This window comes from Pelodiscus sinensis, chromosome 29 (assembly GCF_049634645.1).
Source record: "Pelodiscus sinensis isolate JC-2024 chromosome 29, ASM4963464v1, whole genome shotgun sequence".
In the NCBI taxonomy this organism is placed as follows: domain Eukaryota; kingdom Metazoa; phylum Chordata; order Testudines; family Trionychidae; genus Pelodiscus; species Pelodiscus sinensis.
This window is the reverse complement of record NC_134739.1, coordinates 9,515,575-9,538,664: the sequence shown is the minus strand read 5'-3', so window position 1 is coordinate 9,538,664 and position 23,090 is coordinate 9,515,575. Positions and strand designations below refer to the sequence as shown.

At 52.7% G+C, this 23,090-nt stretch overlaps 1 protein-coding gene across 7 annotated transcripts in view; it reads right to left on the bottom strand.

Annotated features, from left to right (window-relative positions):
• The window catches only part of LOC102463920 (zinc finger protein 385C), a 222,628-nt gene that overhangs the window by 134,902 nt on the left and 64,636 nt on the right, over positions 1-23,090 (bottom strand). For all 7 annotated transcript variants that reach the window (XM_075911606.1, XM_006130935.4, XM_025188595.2 and 4 more), the window contains exon 2: positions 9,860-10,108. In XM_075911606.1, coding sequence (XP_075767721.1) covers positions 9,860-10,108 — 249 coding nt within the window. The remainder of the gene's footprint in view (positions 1-9,859; positions 10,109-23,090) is intronic.

Genomic DNA, 23,090 nt, shown 5'->3' with positions numbered 1-23,090 from the left:
ATCGCGCAGAGAACAAGGAAACCCGGGGTGGGCCTGATTCTCCATCCCCTGCCCCTTGTACAGCCAGCCCCCAATCCCCCGCACCGTGGGCGCCACAGCGATGGTTTCCATGCACCCGCCGTGCAGCGCTGCCAACAATGGCCCAAAGCGGAAAACAATGGGGGGGGGATCAGCCCCCTCCCCCCAGTCGCTTGTTTTCGGTGCGCTCTGCTTTGCTGGGATCGCCTCGCTCCGGCGAGCTCGCCGTTCGGATGCCGGGGAAGAATCCTGGCTGCAGACTCCCCCTGGAGCCGGCCAGTGTCACGCGGGGAGCGGGTCACAGCAAACCCCATGGGCGCCGGCATCCTTTGCACAAATCGTGCGATTGCATCCAGGCTGGGGGCTCGGAGAGCGTGTTCGGGGCACGGTGTGCGGAGCGCTGCTGCCACCCCCAGGCCGGCTCACTGAACGGCCGCTCACGAGGGTCCGAAGATGCTGGAGCTGGACTGAGTCAGCGCCCTGCAAGGGACGTGGGCTACACTGGCTGGGCAGACAGAGCATGCTCTGTAACGGGGAGCCCGATGCTGGAAAAGCCCAGATCGCGGTGAGCAGGCGAGGACGACAGTTCGATCCATGTTAGAACATCCAAGCCCATGGTTTGTGCCTGGCTTGCTACCCCGGACATGCCCGAACCCAAGAGAGGATGATGGTTCCATCCCCTGCTCTGCCACCGACTCCCCCGTGCGACCCTGGGACAGTCTGTGCCTCAGTTCTCCATCTGTGAAATGGGAGCAATCGCCTGCCCTGACCTAGGGAGGGTGGACGGTTGTGCTACAGTGAAGGGGGCTATAAAACTTCCTTTGATAGTTAGCGGGGCAAGTCCTGGAGTCCCAAACACCTGAGAAGAGACCCAAGCCAAGGTGCCACTCAAATAAATGCTACCACATTTACCTTGGAGAGAAACAGAAATTATGAATTTACGGCTACATGTGCACTGCAGTGCTATTTCGGGATACCAGTGGTACCAGTGGTATCCCAAAATAGCTATTCTGCGTCTTTTGAGCATGCCCGTTATTTCTAAATATAATGGGCCTGCTATTCCAACGTCCCTGTAAACCTCATTCCACAAGGAGTTTCGGAATAGCGATTTATTTTGAAATAAGTGCTGTGTAGACAGCACCAAATTTCGAAATAAGCTATTTTGAAATTAACTTGAAATAAGCTACGCAATGCGCGTAGTTCAAATTGCACAGCTTATTTCAAGCTCCGGGTGCCGTGGAGACGCACCCGAAATGCACAAAGGGTTTCCCTAATACTTCCCCCTCTTATAGCATCAGCTTCCCAAAGCCTGCTCAAGTGAGATGGAAAACGTGCCTTGCTCTTCTACAGTCCGCCAAGTTCCAGGGGTCCGAGAACGTTACAGCTCCTTGGGAATCAATCCTCCCCGTGGGTACAGGACAATTACTTACAGCAGCGATTAGATGCCACTCGAATTCAATTGCTTCTTCACAGATCTTCTCCCCCTAATAGGGCTCAGATTGGCTGCTCTGGAGACTGGAGGTCTCTCCACCCACAGCCCCCCAGCGTCGAGCCAAGTGGAGCACATCTAGGCATAAGAAGGACCCACATTTCTGCAGCCCATTCAGTCCCTCAGCCTCTCTGCTAATCCTCCTGACAAACTGCCAGTTATTCCTAGTCTAAGGTAAGAGTCTACACTGCACCACTAGTTGGAGAGAACTAGCGTTATTTCGAAATAACAATGCGAGCATCTACATGGGGCCATTTCGTGATTTCAAAATCAGTTCGAAATAACGGACGGCTTATTCCGAAATCTGTAAACCCCATTCTATGAGGAATAACGCCTCTTCTGAAACAGCTATTTTGAAATCAGGCATGTGTAGATGCTCCACTGCTTCTATTTCGAAATAGCCCCTCACCAGGACCATTCTACGTTACTCCTCCTGTGGCTCTAAATTGAGATAGCAGGTCTTCATTAGCCTGCCTCGGACTGATTTTGAGGCTTCCCTGCAGGGTAGACGTGCTATTTCAAAATAAGCTATTTTGGGATAACTATTCCGGAATAGCTTATTTCGAACTAAGCGTGCAGCATAGACGTATCCTAAGGCCAGAGGTTGGGGTTACCTAGTCTGACCCAAGAAGCTCCCTCTGCATGTAGCCCCTGGGGCAACGGAGACCCCTGTCCTCTGGGAATTGCTCTGACACCCAAGTTTGTTCTTGTCCATCACACAAGAACATCATTCCACAGCACAGTGTGGTCTAGCAGCGAGAGCAACGAGAGAGCTGGGTTCTATTCCCAGCTCTGCCAGACACCCAGCTGGGTGACTTTGGATGAGTCATTTCCCCACCTCAGTTTCCCCTTCTGCCCTTTGTCTGTCTTCCCAGGTTAGACTGGAACTTTGTTGGGGGCGGGCCTGTGTCTTGCTCTGTGTCTGTACAGTGACGCCCACCACAAAGGATCCTGATCTTGGCTGGAGCCTCTAGCCACCCAAATACAAATAGATGGGATTTGCACAAAGCACAAGTCACAAAGTCACCACTAACTAGGTGTCCGGTTTTCCCCAGACCATCTGCTATTTCTGGCCCCTGCGGGTATTTTCTGTTTTTCTCGGACGGTCGGCCGGCGGGGACATTCGTCCCCTGGTGTCTGGGGGGGATTTAAAGGCGCAGTGACCTTTTTTCTTCTCTGCTCAACAAGTTTGTTCCCCTGTTTTTTTGTTTTGCTCAACCAATTTTGTCCCCTCCATGTTCAGGATTTTTTGTCAAGTATCTGGCAACCCTACTAACGAGGGATGTTAAAAAGTGGTTAATTAGGTAGCTGTGTCACCACTGAAAATCTCTGCAGTATAAAGCTTGTACTGCAGAACCCGCAGCACAGCCGGATCTCTGAGAGCAGAGCTGGCAACCAGTGCACACCAGGAGCCGGCTCCCAGCTGCCAGGACTGCTCCTGGGGAGCCAGGTTTGCTGTGGGCGTTATACTACAGAGCCTGCAGCATGGGGTAGCAGCCAGCTCCCCAGGAGTTGGTGTGCGCCAGAAGCCAGCTTTTAAGCTGGTTCCCAGTGCACACCGGCTCCCGCCTGCAGCCCCGGCTCCTGGCCCCCTTCCCAGCCCCACTCTTGACTCTGCTCCCAGGGAGCCAGCTGCCGCCCTGTGCTATAGGCCTGTGTGCAACCATGTGTAACCATTACAATAATCGATAAGCCCATCTCTGCTACTAACCTGTGTACCCAGTAAGCTGTGCGCTCGTGTGGATGCTCAGGAGAGACTCAAATGCTGCCCCGCTGATTAGCAGAGCACTCACAGACAGGTTTTTGTTTCTGCTGGTGGTGCACAGGCATATGCCTTAGGGCACATACAAAATTTATTCTGCACATGGATGGAACAATGCTACTAACCAATGCTGGATTTGAACTAGCAACTTATCTCTCATCCCTGTGGCATCTACTGTCCTAGCTTCTTCCTGCATTGAAACCCAGCATCAGACAGCAAAAAACCCATGGTTTACCTGACAAGGAAATCCCCAGTGACAGATTGTTTGGTTTCGCTGGGACACTTTTGGGTGCCTTTAATAAATAGCAACCGGACTGATTATTGTCTCTATTTGCCAAGATATTCTTTCCACGACTCTCTGCTGCACCACATAAGTGATTATAGTGTGTGGAATTAATCAATCCCAGAAGCCAGAGGGAGATCATGAGAAAACTCTCTCAGAAACCATAAAAGCGACCTTTGATTTAGCTGCAGATTAGCTGAATGCTAGGATACGATCTCCTAGCACCGTATGTGATTTATTCACTCTTGTTTAAAAACCCTTTAGTCTTGATACTTTAACAGGCAAGCTGCATTCGAGTCTGCTCATTTCATATTAAATCGCATGGGTGCCGATGCCGGTATCTACACCCACTGGCAGCTAAACTACCCCATCTGCTCGCTTCTCGGAGTACCTCTTGCCTGCTTGTCACCCCACTGACAAACTACCCCCGCAGTGCCCTCCGCCCGCCATGACACAGCTGTTTTGCGGCATTCAGGAGGCTCCAGAGGGAGAGGTGAGTAGCGGGGACTCAACACACTTGGGGGAGAAGGCCAAGAAGAGGTGGGGTAGGAGCTTGGGGGGGAGAAGAAAAATGGGGCGGGAGGTTGGGGGCGAAGCAGAGGGTTGAGTGCATGTGCACACGTACACACACACACACACACACACACACACACACACACACACACACACACACACACACCCCCCCCCTACCTGGAAGGGAAGTCAGCACCTATGTTGAATCACACTGGGTGAAATCCACCAGGTGTAAGAATCATTCAAATCCCTCTTTAGCCTACATCTGAAGATTTCAATGGTTCACATGTCCTGTGCTGGGCCCTCTCCCAAAGGGCTGATTTCACGCAGTGACAACAAGCAGACATCGTCTTGTCTCGCTACCGTCTCAGCTCTCCCTCAGCCTGATGTCACGTCTCCAAAAGGAGTCCTTTTTCACTGTCAACCAGGTCTTATACCCTACACCTAGAAGGATCTGACCTCGCGGGCAATCCCAGTTGTGACGTTGGAAGCGGTGCTGGCTGGCTAGCGCCTTCCCGCCTAACCTTGCAACTGGCGGGCATCCCCTTGAGTCTAGCTAGCCAGCTGGGAGGTACCCGCAGACGGACAGCTCCTGCGCGGATGTGTATCCGTGTCACGCCACCCAAGTCAATGGTGCCGCTCCGGTTTACATCACCTGAGGATCTGGCCCAGTGTCTGGCGTAGAAGAAGCATTTTGCACCGGTTTTCCTTCCATACCTTGGTATCAAGCTGCACAGCGGACATGAGCCCCGACAGATCTGGCAGCCGCAACGGAGGGCTGGTAGACCAGCAGGACTTTGCCATTCCCACGGTGGCTGTCTGTACGCTTAGCCAATGAATCTGGCACGGAGCTGACAGCCCTGACCCGTCTACGTACCCCCAGACCAGGTAAAAGGGGCCCACACTGACTAAGCTTCTGCTGACGGACAGGATGGAACTGAGGACCGGGAACCAGGACTAGGGTGACGACCAGCTGGCAGCAGGTTCCAAGCCTTTGTAGATCAATACACTGAGCAGGGGGTTCCCACCTGGTCATCTCCCTCTGGCCAGCCCCTCCCATCTAGCCTCAGTGATGATGTGGAAGGACCCCCCTCAATAGCCCTGAAGCTTCCTCAGGCCTGAGCCCGAGCAGGTTTTGGGCTGGGGGGAAGGGAGGCGTTTGGGGGCTCCCGGCGTGGGACGGGATGTATGGTACTTAGTTCAACCCACCAGTGCCGGCCTCGGGGCCCAGGGCGGCCAGCTGAAGGGAACTGGGCCCTCCCTGCTTGCTGATTCCCAGCCGCACTGTCATTTCCACCCTCTCTGGCTCACACTGCAGGAGGCTGGTAAAGCTTGCCAGCGAGAAGGCTGGCGGTGACTTTTTTATACACCCATCGGGGAAAGAGGGACCTGCGGGGGAAGGTCAATGGATCCCGATGAGCAGCCTCGACGCTTTGTGCAGAACTACCGGCTCCTCTCCCCCCCCAAAAAAGCCACAGACCATATTTATCACCAGTCAGGACCGCCACGTGGCCAACGTCTCACAGCTACCACGAGCAGAGCCCTGCGCGGGTACAAAATTTGTATCCGCATCTGTAGCTGCAAAAATGAGCGGCAGACACCCCCCTCCCCCGACATCCGGGGAGGCGGATATCCGCGGACATAAAGCCGATAGCCACAAACGTGCAGGGCTCGAGATACAAAATGTGTGTCCACGTCCACACCTGCAAAAATGAGCTACGGACATCCACATCCACATCCACATCCACATCCGTGGGTATGTGCCGACAAAGTAGATCTCTGCGGATTTGCAGGGCGCTAATCATGAGGACTCCTGAGAACAGCTGCTGAGACAGGAATAGGGTGTGGAGCAGGGGTGGGCAAAAGGGCCTCCGTGGGCTGCAGCCAGCCCAACAAGTGGGTGGATCCGGCCTGCGGAGGCCCTGCTGTTCCCCGCCCCCAGGACAATTAGGAAGCATCACACGCTGCTCGCAGGGGAACGGGGAAGAGCGGAGGAGGCTTGGCATAGGGGCAGGGAGTGTGGGAAGTCTCATCCCATGTCAAGGGCCTGGGCATCAAGGGGGAACGTGGGGTGCGGGCAAAGGCACTCCCTCAGCCCCAGACTAATCATTGTCTGGGGGTGGGGAACCTGGAAATATCTTGGCTCCGCCCCTTCTGCTCAATGCCCCGCCCCTTCTGCTTGATGCCCCGCCCCTTCCTGTGCAGCCTGGGGCCACTTCAAAAAATTCCAAAGTGGCCCCCGGCAAAAAATTATTGCCCACCCCTGGTCTGGAGAGACAGCACTGCCTAGTGGTTAGGAGTCAGACTAGGTCCTGCTCCCAGCTCTACGACCCGCAGGTTGATCTGGGGCAAGTCCCTTCCTCAAGCCAGGAAATCAAAAGTGAAGATTCTGAATGATGAAGCAGGGGCTTTGTCCAGCTGCAGGGAAATGTATTCGCTTAGTCATGCTGTAAACTGACCACTGGTTAATATGCAATTCGGCACCTCGGTGAGCTGCTGGTAGCTAAATTATCCAGTGGACCCGTGCCGGGCGGATTCTCTTCAGATTCTGCCTCTTGTGAAGCAGACAACCATCGAGGCCTTTTGTAATGATCAGACCATCCTCAAAATTCCAGGAACCTGGCCCAGCACAACAAGAAAGCTGTGTAAAAACAAGTGTTCTAAAAGAGTTTTCATGTCAACAGGCTGCTGGAAAACACTGCTTCTCTGAGATGCAGCGTGACCCTATGGATAACACACTGGACTGGAACTCTCAAGACCTGGTTCAATTCTTGGCTCTGCTCCTGGCCGGGCCGGTAACCTGGGGTCTGGTGCCTCCGTTTCCCCACTTGTAAAATGAGAATGGTGATTCTGTGCCTCCTTTGGAAAGCATGTTGAGAGGTAAAGACAAAAGGCTCGAAGAGGTCAGGCAGGAATGTGTGTTCATATAGCGCTGAGCCCAGCGGGGCCCTGATCCGAACCGGGGGTGGGTACAAATAAAACACAAGGCACAAAACTTTCAGCCCGTCTGCACATCCCCCTTCTTGCTCAGCAGAAAGAAATGCCACCACTTGGTTTTGGCAGCAGGCGGTTTCCCTGCCATCAGCTGAGGCAGAAACAAGCCGGACACAGCTGGAAGCCATGACACAGAAACCGTTGCACAAGAGCTGCCCAGACTGCAGGAAAATGGTCAGATGTCCACACACTGGCTACATGTGAAACCTGGGCCTTGGTGGAGAGCTTTGTAAAACGAGTGTATTTTATGGGGAACCCACTGTGACGAGGCAGTTGCCCCACATCGGTCCCCAAGGGGTTAAAACAGCCTGGGGTGAAGGCTGGTGCTGGGACCCAATCAGAAGAGGGCTTGAGACTGACAATCAGGGCCCAGCTAGTCCCTATAAGAAGGGCTCTTGGCAAAGAGGAGAACACTCTTGCTCTAGCTATGGAATAGAAAGGACCTGGCTGCAGGGGCAGATGACCATTTTGCGGGGCTCAGGGCAGCACAATTTTGCGGGGCCCCCCTTTGCCAAGGCACATGCGCGGGGCTTCTTGAAGCGCGGGGCCTGGGGCGGCCGCCCCACTCGCCCCGCCCTATATCCGCCGCTGCCTGGGAAGCTACAGAGGGTACTTGAGTCAAAGACATGCTGGGGAAAGGCAGGCAGAGCTGCAGGCCTCATACAGGGGCCTGAGGGATATTAGGTCTGCAGTGAGGCAACCAGGGCAGGAAAAGGCAGCAGGTCCACACCCGTTGCCAATGACCAATGGCCATTTCAGACTTTGGTTTGCTCCTGAGGCAGGAGCTAGATGACAACTGGCAGTGGGTCACTGAGGCAAGGTAGGTATAGGGGGTTGGGATTCTCTGGGAGGGGAGGACCCCAGAGCGCAGGGGCACAGCCGCAGGGCAGTACCCTGCGGGAAGGGGCACTGTGGGTAGAGACACAACCAGGAGGCAAGTAACTGACAGGAAAAGGCCAGCAGAGGGCGCTCCTAGGCCAACGAAGAGCTAATTTTCAGACTGGCCAGCAGGAGGCGCCATGGTGCTGAGTCACAACAGAGCTGAGGGGCTCCCCAAAAGAGAATCAAAAACAAGACCTAATTTGATGGAAGAATTCTAGATGGGAAACCAGGAGCCTCCATGCACACCGATTGGGACTGTAGACACTGATTGGGACTGTAGACGCTACACACGATGGGGAATCTCTGCCAAGGACATTACCTCACAACGCCATGGGACACAACATCGGACACATTAAGCACAACCCAGTGGCCGTCTGGACAGGGAGAAGCGAAAGAGCGGAGTCCAAAACGTCCTCATCAGGACAAGCATGACAGCTGCCATTTAAGATAAGTGATGCAGCTGTGAATTCGGCAATAAACACAGGAAGCAAAAATGGAAAACATGAGCTCCCAGGGTGTAACACTGGTGCAGAGCTGTTTGAATTAAATGGAAAGATTACCTCTTGGCTTTTAACTGAGCAGTGTGTGGTACAACATATCAAGTAACAATGTCACAGCAGGTCACAAATCCCTGTTTGCTCACCGCCGGACTCCAAATGAGCTACCAGACAGAGGCCTGCACTCCACCACTAACACGGCAGCAATCCACTGACGCATCCGGGCAAACACCATGCTGAGCCATGACAATGCACAGCCAAATGGAGCCACAGAGAAGTCAGTACAAACGGCGAAGTATTTTATATCGATGACAGCTGGGGTTGGACTTAAGGGATCTATGTTTAACATTGTGAGAATACGGCACGATACCTCCCGGCGTTGTATTAGGGTCACTACTTCCGAAAACTCATACGGACAGAAGGACTGCAGGTAAAACTTTTCAGAAGTGCTTAAATCCCATCCATTTCCGATGATTTGCATTGATTTTTCACTTTTGAAAACAGGACAGTGAAGCAGTGTCCCCTCCTGGCCAGAGATGGTTATGCAGCCCCCTGGTTTAATGGCAGAACCAGCAGCTATCACTTGACAGTTCATTTCTCTCCAACCCGGCATAGAAAATTGGTCATGTCAGGGGAAGTGGGAGGGGTTCCCTTTAAAGAACCAACCCACCTGTGACAGGAATGTCAGTGCTTGTGAAAACTGCTCCTTCATCCTTTGCACCAACATCTAATGACCGTCGTGATCCAAAGGTAAACCCATCACGAAATAGTGACAACAGATCTATGTGCCGGGAAACTAGGCCACGAGGAATAAAATGAGGCCACTAAGCAGGTAGCCTCACTGCAAAGGGAGGAGGCTGTCAGATTCCGAAAAGAGCCACTGTGCCAGGTAACGGCTAGCCTGGTCCAACCCAGCCATTCCTGTGTGCAAAAGGCATCTCAGTGGATGCTCGCTGTCTTTGGAGGAGACGCAGGGTGCTAGAGACGGAGCTCGTGTACGCACGGGAGTAATGCGCGCTCAAAAAGCAGCAAATGCAGGCCGCGCAGAAGGGATCTGCCTCCGCGGCACAATAGGCCGCAGTAGAATGTGGCCTGCCGGAGGGGTCACCGTGACGGGTGTCCAATAGGAAGCGGAGACATTCCTTGATGTGGGGGGTCGTGCTATGCCCCCTACCTTCCAGCCTGGGAGCTGGCGGTTGGCTGAGACAGTAGCTTTTTATTTGCATAATTAGGAGAAGTAGAATTTAGACAAAGAGATGCAACAGCAATTGGGATCCGGGGCAAGAACCCCAGCCACACCACAAAACTTTGACTCGTCCTCACTTCCGTCCATAAGGATGGGCCAGGCTGCAGAGACCAGCCCTTCCCAGCGCCTCCCGGCCCCACCGTCCTGCTGTATCCCCAAAGGCCAGAGCACTCACCTTGGCCCGTTGGCACCTTGCCTTTGTGGAGCTGCTTGAGGCGTTTCTGGTGGGATTTGCCGTTGTAGTGGATCTGCGCCTGGACGGCCGAGTTGAGCTGGATGTTACAGACCTCGCACAGCGTGAACGACGGCTGCTTCTTCTCCCGCTTTGCGCGCTGCTCGGACGGGCTGGGCGGGCAGCCCGCCGTCTCGGCCAGGCGGATCCTGTTCTCGGCAGGGTGAGACAGGCTCAGGGGTCGCTTCATATCTAAAGGGAGGAAGCACAATCCCTCTGGTGAGCGGGTGTTTGGATTGTGAAGCCCAGGGACAGGAGGTCAGGCAAGGTGGGGCTCTGCTAATGTCTGTAGGGCACTAGGCAGGCCCTGGTATTCTACTAGACAAGCACATAGGGGAGTATTATCAGGGAACCACTCACTCAGCAGCAGCTGCTAAGCCAAGGGCGGCCTAGTGGTTAGAGCACAGAACCGGGCTCTCTGATTCATGGAAAGAACGGCCAGAAGGGCCCAATCTGATCACCAAACCTGACCTCCTGCATGGCACAGAGCCGCCCAGCCCAAGGATTCCAGCAGGGAGCCGGTCACCTCAGGTGGAACGTGAATGTGTATTTCTCCTTGTGTGGCCTATCCCTTTCCCTGCCTTGTCTGTTTAGCCTATAAGCTCCTCTGGACAAGAGCTATTACTCCATGATTGTACAACCCCAACACACTTGGTCCTGGCCCCCCAAGTCCCTGGATCCCACTCCCCTCCTAGGGCTCTTGTCCCTGGCTCTGCACCAAATCTAACCGGTGGCCCTCGGACAAGGCCCTTCACCACAGCATTACCCAGTCAGCTTTTAAAACCCCATTGCGGAGAGGTGCTTGTAGCAGGTCCTGCCTGGCCTGGCTCTAGGCCCTGCCTCTGTTTTCCTTCCATTTTGCCTCAGACAAACTACCACGGCTGGTGTTTCTTCCTTACCGACCGCTCCCCTTGTGAGTGGGGTTTGCCATTCTCAGAATTACCCAGCCCTCCTCCACATCAGCCCCTGCCAGTAGGCCCAGAAAGGCTTCCCTGGCTTATAGCCAGCCAGCCCGGCCAGCCGCCTGCCCCACAGTCCTTTTCAGCCTCCTAACTGGGCTCCCGATCCCCACCAGACCCCTTTGCTGAGCCTTCCCCTTGCACATCCCAGAAAACAGGTGTCTACAGGCCTTGTAGCTACTCTCCAGATAGCCTGGTTTGAAACCCGCCCCTGTTCCCATCCTGTGAGCCCTGGCAATGGTCCTGTCCCCTGAGGGGTGGGGGACGGGCACTGTAAGCACGGAGAAGCCCTCTGGGCCATGGAGAAGCCCTCTGTGTCCGTGCCACTAGCCCTGAGCCTCAAGGCAGTGGCCCAGAGGTAGCTCAAGTCAGGGACTGCCCAGCCTGGCTCTCTGCTCTGGAGGTGTCTCCAGTGAGGGTCACGGAATTCAAGGCCAGAGGGAGCATCCGACCATCTTGTCCAACTTCCCGTATGGCCCAGGCCGGCTCCTGCCCCTGTCTTCTCCTGCAATTCCCTCGACTGGCTCCGAAACGTTTCTCCGGGCCGCTCGCCAGGGACCCTCGGAGCTGGGGAAGGAGGAGAGGAGGTGATCCACCCCCTTCCCTGTCTCCCTTGCCAGCCCCACATCCTCTGTGGGCAAACCAGGTCTCTCATCCAGGGCTCCCTTTGCGAGAACCCACCCTGGGACACCCCCGGAGCCAGGTTGTTCGCTCCTGCCGCGGCGCAGGCTGGCGCGGCCCGTGCCTCGTTCCGCTGGGAAGTCTCAGCCATCGTTACACTCCTGAAAGAGCATCCCCGGGTAGCTTTAAAACGCCGAGATGAACAGTGAGAGACAAGGCCCCCGACTGAAAACACAGTCAGAGGGCCCCTCCTGCGCACAGACTCAGCGCAGCACCTCCCAGCAGCCTCCAGATGGAGCAATCGCTCTTTCGTTCTCCCTGAGATGGCGAAAATCATAAGTGAGCTTACTGCAGTTGGCTGGGAAGGGAGGCCCGGCCGGGATCAGGTCTGGAGAAAAGCAATTGGAGGTTCTAGGAACCCCCATGGGCCCAGCCAGGCCCACTCCCTTACGGCCTACCCCATTGTCCTATCCTGCACTAGGAGAGGCAGGGCTTCCCATCCCTCCCCAAGGCAGCAGCATGAGAACCCCAGGGAAAGAAGCAGGAATAGCTGCAGGGGGTATGGGAGGCAGTATTTACCCCACCAGCTGCTTATCCCATCTGGGAGGGGGGTTGCACCCACTGCGCGCGCGCGCGCACACACACACACACACACACACACACACACGCAGAGAAAGATGGGTTTGCCAGCTTTACCCCCCTCTTGCGAATAGGAAGGGTGTGGATGCATTGAAGAGGGCCCAGCGGAGGGCAACCAAAATGATGAGGGGGCTGGAGCTCTTGACTTACAAGGAGAGGCAGAGGGATTTGGGCTTATTTAGTCTACAGAAGAGAAGAGCGAGGAGTTTTTTCATAGCAACCTTCAACTCCCTGAAGGGGGGCTCCAAAGAGGATGGAGAGAGGCTGTTCCCAGTGGTGACAGATGGCAGAAGGGGGAAGTTTAGGTTGGATATTAGGGAAAAGTATTTCCCTAGGTGTAGGGTGAGGCACTGGGATGGGTTCCATAGGGAGGGGGTGGAATCTCTATTCTAGAGGTTTTTAAGTCCTGGCTTGCCAAAGCCCTGGCTGGGCGGATTGAGTGGGGGTTGGTCCTGCTTTGGGCAGGGGGCTGGACTCGACGACTCCCGAAGTCTCTTCCAGCTCTATGGTTCTATGATTCTCTGAGCAGAGCAGCCTTACATCCGAGGCAGTTAATACAGCCCCAGTGGGACAGGAGCGGGTATGAAAATGAGGGAGAGGGCCCAGGAGGCCCCTTAATAAAGGTGAAAGACGACCAATGAAACCTGGCGTGTGTACATCTGTGTGGCCTTCCTGAACCGCTCGCTTCACATCGGCCTCCCAACACCGGGGAGGGACTCGTTTGGCCACACGGGACCAAACTAAGCTTGTGTCCCAGGCCTTAGCAACGGCAGGGGAGAACAGGGGCACAGCCGCTCCCCTCGCTCAGCGGCACCGTGCACCTCACATGGTTGCTCACATTCGGGCAAGGCGAGTGCAAAATGCAGCAGCACGTCGCACCTGCTGCCTGCTGGCGCACACGGCAGCGGGCAGCAACTCCAAACTGGGCTGGGAGGAGGCACAACCGGCAGGGAACTGGCTACTGTCACTCTGAGCCAGTGGCCACTCACCGAGAGCTCCCTTCAGCGTCCAGCAACACCTGGGCACGAAGCCATTGGCCCCCAGGGAGCCCGGCCGGTACAGAACACAGCAGCCCGCCTCAGCAACACTGCAGCTTGTCCCACCTGCTCTCCGCTCTCTCTGTTAGCCCTCCAGGGACCAGCAAGTCACAGTCAAGGTCTTGGCTATTATCTCCATACCACTCAAGAGCTTCGCCTATAAGACCATCGGAAGCTCCAGGATGAGGGACAGGGTGGACAACCCCACTCCAGGCACCAGAGAGTTGTGTGCAGACATGGGGGAGACAGCGCTTGCTCAGGGACCAGTCCGAGATTGAGAAACAAACTCCTATAAAAACCAAGAACTAACCCCTGCAGCTGTAACCGCCAATGGGCAGATTTGAACCTGGGACCTGTAGGAGCCTCTACCCTCTGAGCTAAAAGCCAGCTGACTCCCAGCCCATGCTGTAGAGGTCTCTTGAGCTTAACTGTTGCTGTGGTCTAGGTACCACTTGCATTGCTCAGTAACCACACTCGGTGTGTGGTAACACAGCACCATCCTCTCCAACTGACAGGCACTCTGCTCTGACCGGCCTTTGCTCACACACACAACACGGCACATACATCACCGACCAAAACAAACCCCATGTTGCTCCTCCAATTCTCCCCTGGGGAGAGAGGAGAGAAAAGACAGATCACAAGGAACAGATGTCGTCACGTCACTTACGGCACAATGGGAACACTCTCAGAAACTATGTGGTCAGGGTGGTAAAAAAAACCTTCACAGCACAGAATAACGTGGTTCAATGAATTAGTGACAATTACATGGAAGAATGATTAGAACCATACTGTAATGCCACTACACAATAAAATCACCTTTCTGTGTAGACACTAGGGGAGAGGGAGTTTTCCCATTGTTAGTACAGTTCAGAGCTTTCTGAGTATCGCCAACAATGTTCCTTCTAATTTTTCCATCCATGTGTTGAATAAATTTTGTTGTGTGCACTAAGGCAGGTGCAGATGTGCACCACCAATGGAAACATGTTGCTAGCTGTGGGTGCTGTGCTAAGCAGTTGGGCGGCAATTAAATCTCTCTGGGGTGGCCGCCCAATCACTCAGCTAACAGGGAACACTGATAATCAAGCCTAGATATAACTTATCTGGGTGCTTATACTGTTACTGCTCTTTCCATACAGGAAAGGGAATCAATTACACTAGATTAAAACACCAGGATGTGCCATAATTGTCTCCCCAGTAAGGACTGTCATGACATCACTATTAACTATATTGGTGAAAAAAATCATGCCTTTACTCCAAATAGGGACTCCTATTAAAAAGCTGTGTGTAAACCTGGCCTTGGGGTCTAGATGCCCTCTCCACTCTGCCCCTTTCTTATATTGGTTTGTATTTCTGGCCAAAACTTTCAACAATAGGAGCCTAAACTCGGGATTCTTAAATTGTCCTTTACCCAACTAAACAAGTGGCTAGTTTTGAAAAGTGGTGGCCCTGGAGTGATTGGGAGCGGGTGGGTAGTTCACACTTGGAAAAATCAGACCAATTATTTTGGTAGAGGGCTTCATTAGAATCATAGAATCATAGAATCATAGGACTGGAAGGGACCTCGAGAGGTCATCGAGTCCAGCCCCCCGCCCTCAAGGCAGGACCAAGCTCCGTCTACACCATCCCTGACAGATGTCTATCTAACCTGTTCTTAAATATCTCCAGAGAGGGAGATTCCACCACCTCCCTTGGCAATTTATTCCAATATTTGACCACCCTGACAGTTAGGAATTTTTTCCTAATGTCCAATCTAGGCTAATTTTGTTAGGCTTTTGCTTGCAACATTGGAAGGAGTGTTTGCCAATGCTCATGATTCTATCATGAGTCTCAGGGCATTGCGAGTCCTAAGTGTCTATCTCTTGGGGAGAAACACTCGAAACCGGGACCTCCTCCAAAGGCTCGAAATAAAAAGGACCAAAAAAATAATTAAAAAAAAAATCTCCAGTCTCATGATACTTGACTCACAGATTTTGAACACTTGCAACGGCCAATGCTCCGGAACTGAGCTGTCCTGCTTTAAGAGCAAATAAATAAACAACGGAAATGTCGCCCTTCAACTATGGAATCCTGCAATTTACAGTCCTTAACCAAAATGCAGGCTACCTGCTGGTACTGGCTGCGCTGGGATGCTCAGAGGCTCATGAGAGGCAGGTGTTCATTACCGACGGCTGGACCAGCCGCTTACACAGACGCCGGATGGGATTTGCTGCTTGCCTCTGCTCCTACCCCCAGGGGAAGCCAGTAGAGATAAGGACAGGGCAGAGTGAGAGACAGAGACTGTGACAAGTGATTGAAAAGGATCCACTCTGCATGCATTTCTCTGATTTATACTAGGCAAGCTCTTGCTTTCCAATAACATAAGAACTAGGGGTCCCCAAATGAAATGAATAGGTAGCAGGTTTAAAACAAACAAGAGGAAGTTTTTCTTCATGTAGCACACAGTCAACCTGTGGAACTCCTTGCCAGAGGATGTTGTGAAGGCCAGGACTTTAACAGGGTTCCAAAAATAACTAAATAAATTCATGGAGGTTAGGTCCATCAATGACTATTAGCAAGGATAGGCAGGAAGAGTGTCCCTAGCCTCTGTTTGTCAGAGGCTGGAAATGGATGACAGGAGAGAAATCACTTGATGATTCCCTGTTCTATTCAGTCCCTCTGGGGAATTTGGCATCGGCCACTGTTGGAGGACAGAACACTGGGCTAGATGGACCTTTGGTCTGACCCAGTATGGCCGTTCTTATGCCTTTTGTTCCTTTCACAGGGACTCCTAGGGGTTGGGTTGGGTGAGGTTTTTAACCTTTTCTCCTTTTTATTTTTCATCTCACCCTTTCCTCAGTTCTTTCTAGTTTTTCCCCTTCCTGTTTCTTCTGGTTCCCAAAGGGAACAAACAGAACCCTGGCATACCAGGTAGGGGAGGCTGGAATTAGTAACGCAAAGGTCTTGGAGTGACATTGCGGGGAGATCTCTGGACTGGAGACAAATTTTCACTGCATGGCCATTAGTAGCTGGGACAGCTGCATAAAAATGGTGCAAGCAAGATTCCTGTGCTGAAAATCCTGAAATGTCTCCTGGGCAAACAGGGGTCAAGGCAATGTCCCCTTTAATATTTTCCATCCATGTGTGGAATACATTTTGTTATGTGCACAGAGGCATGAGCCCCGTCAATAGAAACACAAAACCTAACTGCTCTGCAAATCAGCTGGGCCGCATTGGAACGTCTCTCGAGAGGCCGCACAAGTGCCCCGTTTACAGGGAACACTGGTCAAGGCACCAGCACCACCTGGGCGCTGTTTTGAGAGTGGTACCCAGGCCTCGAGTGGGTCCTGAGCTCAGGATGAATCGCACACACTGGGGACCGGTGCCTGCAGATGGGAACTCAGCTGTGAGCACACGAATGATGGCATTCTCCGGGCATACACCTTCCCGAGAAGCGGGGACTTGGACGTCCTGCCCCCTTGTGGAAAAGGTTCCTTTTCTCCGTCCCCCAACACTTCACCGGCAACACAACGAGGGCAGCTGTGCGGATGCCTCAAGGCTCTAGAACTAGAAGTACAACAGGCACATATAGACACACAGGTAGGACAACACCCCCGGGACTGAGATCTGGGATTGTCCCTCTCCCCAGCTTGTTCCTGGCCTCCAGCACAGCACTATGGATGTTACAGCCCTCCGCACCACTGCTGGATTTTATCGCCACACCCCCCTGTGAGCTACGGCCGTATTTATCTCTGGTACACAGATGGCGAACCGAGAGGCGCACGGTAGATTAATTCGCTTGGCCAAGGTCACCCGCAGGGAAAGGCGGCGGCAGAGTTGGAAACTGACCCCACGTCTCTCAAATCACAGCCCAGCAGTTTGCTAATGACACTGACGCGTCCCACCGTGGCTTGGGACCAGCATCTCAGCCCTGCTCATGCAACAGAAACTTAAACCAGCCCCAAAGCAAGACAAACTCCAAGGAGAGGAGGGTCTGGAATCGGGGTCTGACAGAGGCACCACAACACACGGATGAATCTTAAGGGGGAGAGAGCAGCCCAGCCTCACATGTCCTGACACAGCAGCTGCTGCAGCAACACAGGTCCTCTGCATGCATTTCCAATGCCCTCCCGTTACCGTGCCGGGTATTTTCACTATGATTACAGCCAGAGCAGCCAAGCTAAAATTGGAACGTTATCCGGACGAAATATCTCAACAATCTCGCTGGTCTTAAAAAAAGGCCCCGCTGTTGCCTTGATTAGAACGCAGCTCCCCGTCACGGCTCTCGTTACAACACTGAAAATGTCTGTTCCAGCCGCGTGCTCGCCTGGCTCATTCACTTAATTTCTCCGGTGCCTCCCTTCTCGGGTTCCGGGTCTGTGATTTGGTGATTTGGCGCCCATCTAGGCACACGGATTAAGCTCCAGAGAATCATGTTTTCACAGCTGACAGCTGCTTGGCTGAAATCGGTGAAATTCACCCCAGCCAGAGAGCATCCCTATAGACCTTTACATGCATCCTCTGTGCCCGAAAGAAGAATGGTGTAGCTCTTTCCTGTGTCTGTCTCTGCACTGACCAATCACGACTGGAGTATATCCTTGCCCATGCTATATGAGGTAGGGGGATAGCATCTCCATTATACAGAAGGGAAACCGAGGCACAGAGTTCGAGTTGGTGATTTCCCGAGGTCATACAGGACATCTGTGGCGGAGCCAGCATTTGACTGTGACTCTCTCTAGCCTCGTCCAGTATCCTAATCCACCAGACTCACCTTTCCTTTCTGGAGGGGTCTTGGCTTACAACAAGAGACAACTTTTCAAAGAACCTGCAACTTCAGTAAGTTCAGTGGTTGCTTCAGTGAACAGGTGTCTAATCACCCCCATGTTCCCAAATCCTTAAACACCCCCTAGGCAGTACCGACGTCTGCATTTGCTGATGCTTGTAGCTACAAGATGCAAAAGGGATGGGACAGGACCTAAACCACTGACTAATGGCGGGGAGGAACAAGTTTTCTATGGGTGCAGGTTATCCCATGGCTGAGTCCTGCAGGGAGTCTGACCCCCTCCTCAGAAGCAGACTGGCACAGGAGACAGGAATGGGTGAGATGGGCTCCCAGAACGGTGGCAATGCCAGCTTTTACACGTCAGACTTTAGCCTCCATTCCCGGATGAGGGTCCGGTCCGGCTACAGATGGGCACGCAAAAGTTCCATACTGGTGTAGAGGGATCACATGTGTTTTCCTCACTGAGGAGAAGGGGGGATTTTGGTCCCCAGGAGACCAGCAAATTGCCTCCGTACTCGACAGATGGCAAGACAGGGAGACGGTCTCCTGGCAGCTATGAAAAGCTCCCTGACAGATGTCTAAATCTCTCTGAAATAAAAGAAGGTCAGAGTCAGTGGACCGTCATGCCACCAGATATCCTAAGTGCTCCCATAAGTCTCTCTCCTCGGAGCGATGCCCATTGGGCATGGATGGGCGAGGCCATGAGAAAGCAAGAGGGGCATATGCTGGGCTGCCCGGCACACACAAGCCAATGTCAGGTCTGGGCTGCCAGTATGGATGGGGCAGGAGCCGAGAGAGAAAATGGGTACAAAGGGCAGCAGGGGCGACAGCCATATGATGAGTGTGTCAGCTTTGGGAAAGGGCAGGAAAAACCAGAACTCTTCCATAGGGGGAAGGCAAGGGGAGTGAGTCTTTTAGCTAAGGAACTGGCTGGAGAATCAAAAGACCTGGGTTTGCTTCCTGGCTGAGCCCCGGACTCCTGTGTGACCTTGGCAAAGTCACTTCATCTCATAAGAACATAAGAACGGCCGTACTGGGTCAGACCAAAAGTCCATCTAGCCCAGTATCTTGTCTGCTGACAGTGGCTAATGCCAGGTGGCTCAGAGGGAGTGAACCAAACAGGTAATGATCAAGCGATCGCCACCCTCTGACAAACAAAGGCTGGGGACACCATTCCTTATCCATCCTGGCTAATAGCCATGAATGGACTTCACCTCCATGAATGTATCTTGTTCTCTTTTAAACCCTGTTATAGTCCTAGCCTTCACAGCCTCCTCAGGCAAGGAGTTCCACAGGTTGACTGTGCGCTGTGTGAAGAAGAACTTGCTTTGTTTGTTTTAAACCTGCTGCCCATTCATTTCATTTGGTGGCCCCTAGTTCTTATGGGAATAAGTCAATAACTTTTCCTTATTCACTTTCTCCACACCACTCACGATTTTATAGACCTCTATCCTATCCTCCCTTAGCCTCCTCTTTTCCAAGCTGAGCACCTCAGTGTCCCCATCTAGAATAAGGGGATGAAAAGACTCCCTCTGTGTGAAATTGTCTAGCCTAGGTCAGATTTGTCGATGGTAACCAGCCCTTGTGGCTTTACAATCTATGTAAGAGTACAGCTGGGTGCCTGGAAGATAGACACACACCGATAGAGCTGCAGAGCACAGCAAGAAACAAACTGAAGGAACGAGTATTGATGGGATGGGCTTGGGGAACCCGGACTGGGAAAGGGGAGCAAACCAAAAGTAATGTTTTCAAAAGCACCCAAGTGGTTCAGGAGCCTCATCTCGCTGTGACCCAGGCTATGTCCACACGGCCAACAAGACTGGGCTCTTCACTGGGGTTAGCTAACTCCGGTTAAACCAGCCACGCGGGCACAACGCCTCTGTCATGCTGCTGTTCCCTGATGGCTGTTTTAATCTGGATGAATTGAGGATGCAGAATTATAACCCTCATCAGCATTTTTGCTGATTTACGGGGTAAATCTTCCTCTCCAAAGCCTGAACTTGATAAGAAACTGGAAGGCAGGGAAGCCTTAATGCAGTAGCAGCAGCTTGTTCATAATTTTAAGGCCGGTTTTATAGCCTTGTATTACAGTCGATAACCTCAGCTCTCTCCCGCTTTCTTTTTTAATAACACCATAATCACACGTCGCAAAAGGACGCAACCCGGGGACAAACACGCAAGAGAATTTAGAACCGGAGCCATGAAACAGCTAAAGCACCCAAGAAATGGACTATTTTATAGACAGCGTTCAACTGGAGAGCTCTCCTTTCCCTCAGGGAGCAGCAAGATGGACATTAAGGGGAAAGTTATGGAGCTAAATCATCGGTCTGGGCGTTGTATTTTCAGACTCAAGCAACTTCCTAGCTGGTGGATTTGAACTGAGGCTGTCTGAGAGCTCACTGTGTTTAGTCCCCGAGAGATTTACATTCTCTCCCTCTCACCATCATGACTTATCCTCTGTGTGCCATTTACGCAGGACCAGGATAGCAGAACTCCCTGGGCTGTATTCCTGTCTCTGTGGCTTATCCATGGAGAGAGAAATTCTCCCCTGCACAGGGTCTAGATCAGTGTTTCTTAAAATTTTTAAGACCAAGGAACACCACACAATATTTTTTTTATGAGGAACACCAAGGATTTTTTGTTGAGAAAAAAAATAGGAGGGGAAAGGGTCGGGGGGAAGTTATTGAGCAAAAGAAAAAAAAGTTGCCTGCCCCTTTAAGGGTGGCCATTTTGAATTCTGTTGCTCTCCACGGCACACCTCTGACTACCTTGCAGCACACCGGTGTGCCATGGACCACAGTTTAAGAAACCCTGGTCTAGATGGAACTGAAGCTCAGAGCCTTATTTTGGTGGCTTATATGGAACCTCAGCCTCGTTCCAGACAGGAGTGAGTTTCAACCTCTGATCATGGGACTAGTCACCTCTGCCCCTTGTGCCTCAGTTTACCCCCTCTTTAAATGCACGTTGCAACAATTCCTTATGCAGCACGGGAGGCTTTGTTCATGTTTCCAAAGCATGCTGGGATCTCTGGGAGAAGGATGCTAGAGGGGGCCAGTCTCCATACACACAACCCTGTGATAAGCACGGGCCCGTCACCAGGCTCTGGTGCAGCAGGCACAGAACAAGTCCCTGCCCCTAGTGGCTTGCATGGCCCTGAGCCACACTTCATGGCACTGCGCTGCATTTTACCCAGCCCGGTCCTACAAAGAACTAGACTCCCGAGAACACTCACTGTGGATTTCACCCGTTCACCAAACTCCCTCTTTTGGTGCTGGACGTTCTCCTAGTATCCAGCCTAATTGACTCACTAGATTCACAACATCTTCGTCCAATCACGTGAGACAGACACGGGGGTTAAATTACCCCGATGAGCTATTTCGATGTCACTAAAGAGCTGCCAAATCAACCTGAAGCTGAAAATCAGTGGGCTATTGATTGGGGATTTAATGGTGGGTGAAATGTACAGAACTTGATGAATATGGAGCAGCAAGTGAGAGCATTCATCACCCGCGTTTCAGCACACCGGCTGCGGCGGGCGTACAAGCCAACTCCAATTTGCTGTGGCTTTTCCTGAGAGATAGAGTGGGATGGTTTCCTCTTTATCCTCTCAGGTATTTTGGAGTCAGGGCAGCGCAAGCCCTGAGAATAGAAGCCACAGCAAATTCAGCGATGCTGTTAGCAGCCCCAGTCAAGGTCAGGGCTCTGTGTGCAGAGCCACTGTGTGTATGCGCGCGCGCGCACACACACACACACACACACACACACACACACACACAGAGAGAGAGCAAGTGATAGCTCCTGCCCTGAAGAGTTTATAGACAAGATCAATGGCGTGGGGATAGGAAGTCTCGTAATTATCGTTTGAACAAATTACTTTTGACCGTGTTGGATTTGCTGTCACTTGAAGTTTCTGGCCGTCTGGTCTTGCTGTCTAGAACTCAATGGTACCCATTTTACACAGAGGGAGTAGAGGGCCAGAGAGATGAAGTGAGGTGACCAAGGTCACACAGGAGGGGCTGTGGCAGAACCAGGACTGGAACCCAATCTCCCAAGTCCCAGTCCAGTGTTTTAACCACAAGCGCATCCTTCCTAAATGAAGTCAGTAGAAACAAGCTCTTGTTTCCATCTAGGCCACAGGTTTGAATCCCCGCTCCCCACCCACTGAGGGCTGGGTGTGGGACGGTGGCATCTTGGATGAAAGTTTCACAGCCCCACAACCATGCATATTCACCCCTTGCTGTGACTCCTAGCAAGAAGGCCAAGGAAAGTCTCCTTAGTGTCAACGAGCGTTCCCTGAAAGTTGGGTGCTTGGCGACCACTCAGTAAAGATTTAAATATCGCCCAGCTGATATTTAGCAGATATCAGCCCACAGCTAGGTTTTTATTTCCACTGGTGGTGCACACGCTGACAGGCCTCGGTGCACATAATTTATTCCACGCCTGGATGGAAAAGATTAGAGGGAACATTGGTGCCAACCTGCAGCTCGTCCTTGTAGGTATCTGGGCACGGGGGCAGTGTCGCTGCCACCACCCTCAGCTGAACCTGCTCTGTGGATACAGACTTTTCCCCTCTGGCTGCAATTGGCCTCGGGAGGGAAGCAGCCGACAGCTCCTGAATTTAGGAGCAAAACCCCTGGTGGTAGCAGATAAAAGCAGCTGAAGCCAGAGTGAGATGGAGTCGAAGCTCTGGACTGCACCTGGAAAATCAGCTCTGAAATTCAGCCCCTGTGCAGCTCCAGCAGGGCTTTTTACTCTGTGCCAACTAAGCCTGGCTCCCTGCCACCTTTGCCCCCTCCCCGGAGCAACACCAGTGCTGAACTAGGCAGGTGGTTTTTGCCCTTGTCTTCCTCCATGTCCTGGCTTAGATGGTGTGTACTGGGGAGGAGACTGGCGTGCTCTTGTGTAGGCTCTTACGCGAGCGGCCAGATTTGTCAGCTCATCAGGTGCCTGTCAGAAAGCCGGGCCTTTCTTTTTGTGCTTAGGTAGGAGAGGGATTCCTTGGACTAGCGAGCCCCACTGGTGGCCACCAAGAACAGGAAAGTCTTGTCCTATATTGGTACAGCACCAAGCACAACAGAGCGCCTAGGTCAACCCGAAAATAAATACATGAACTAGGAAGTCGCACCTCTTCGGTACCCTGGGTGGCAAAACGTCCCTCT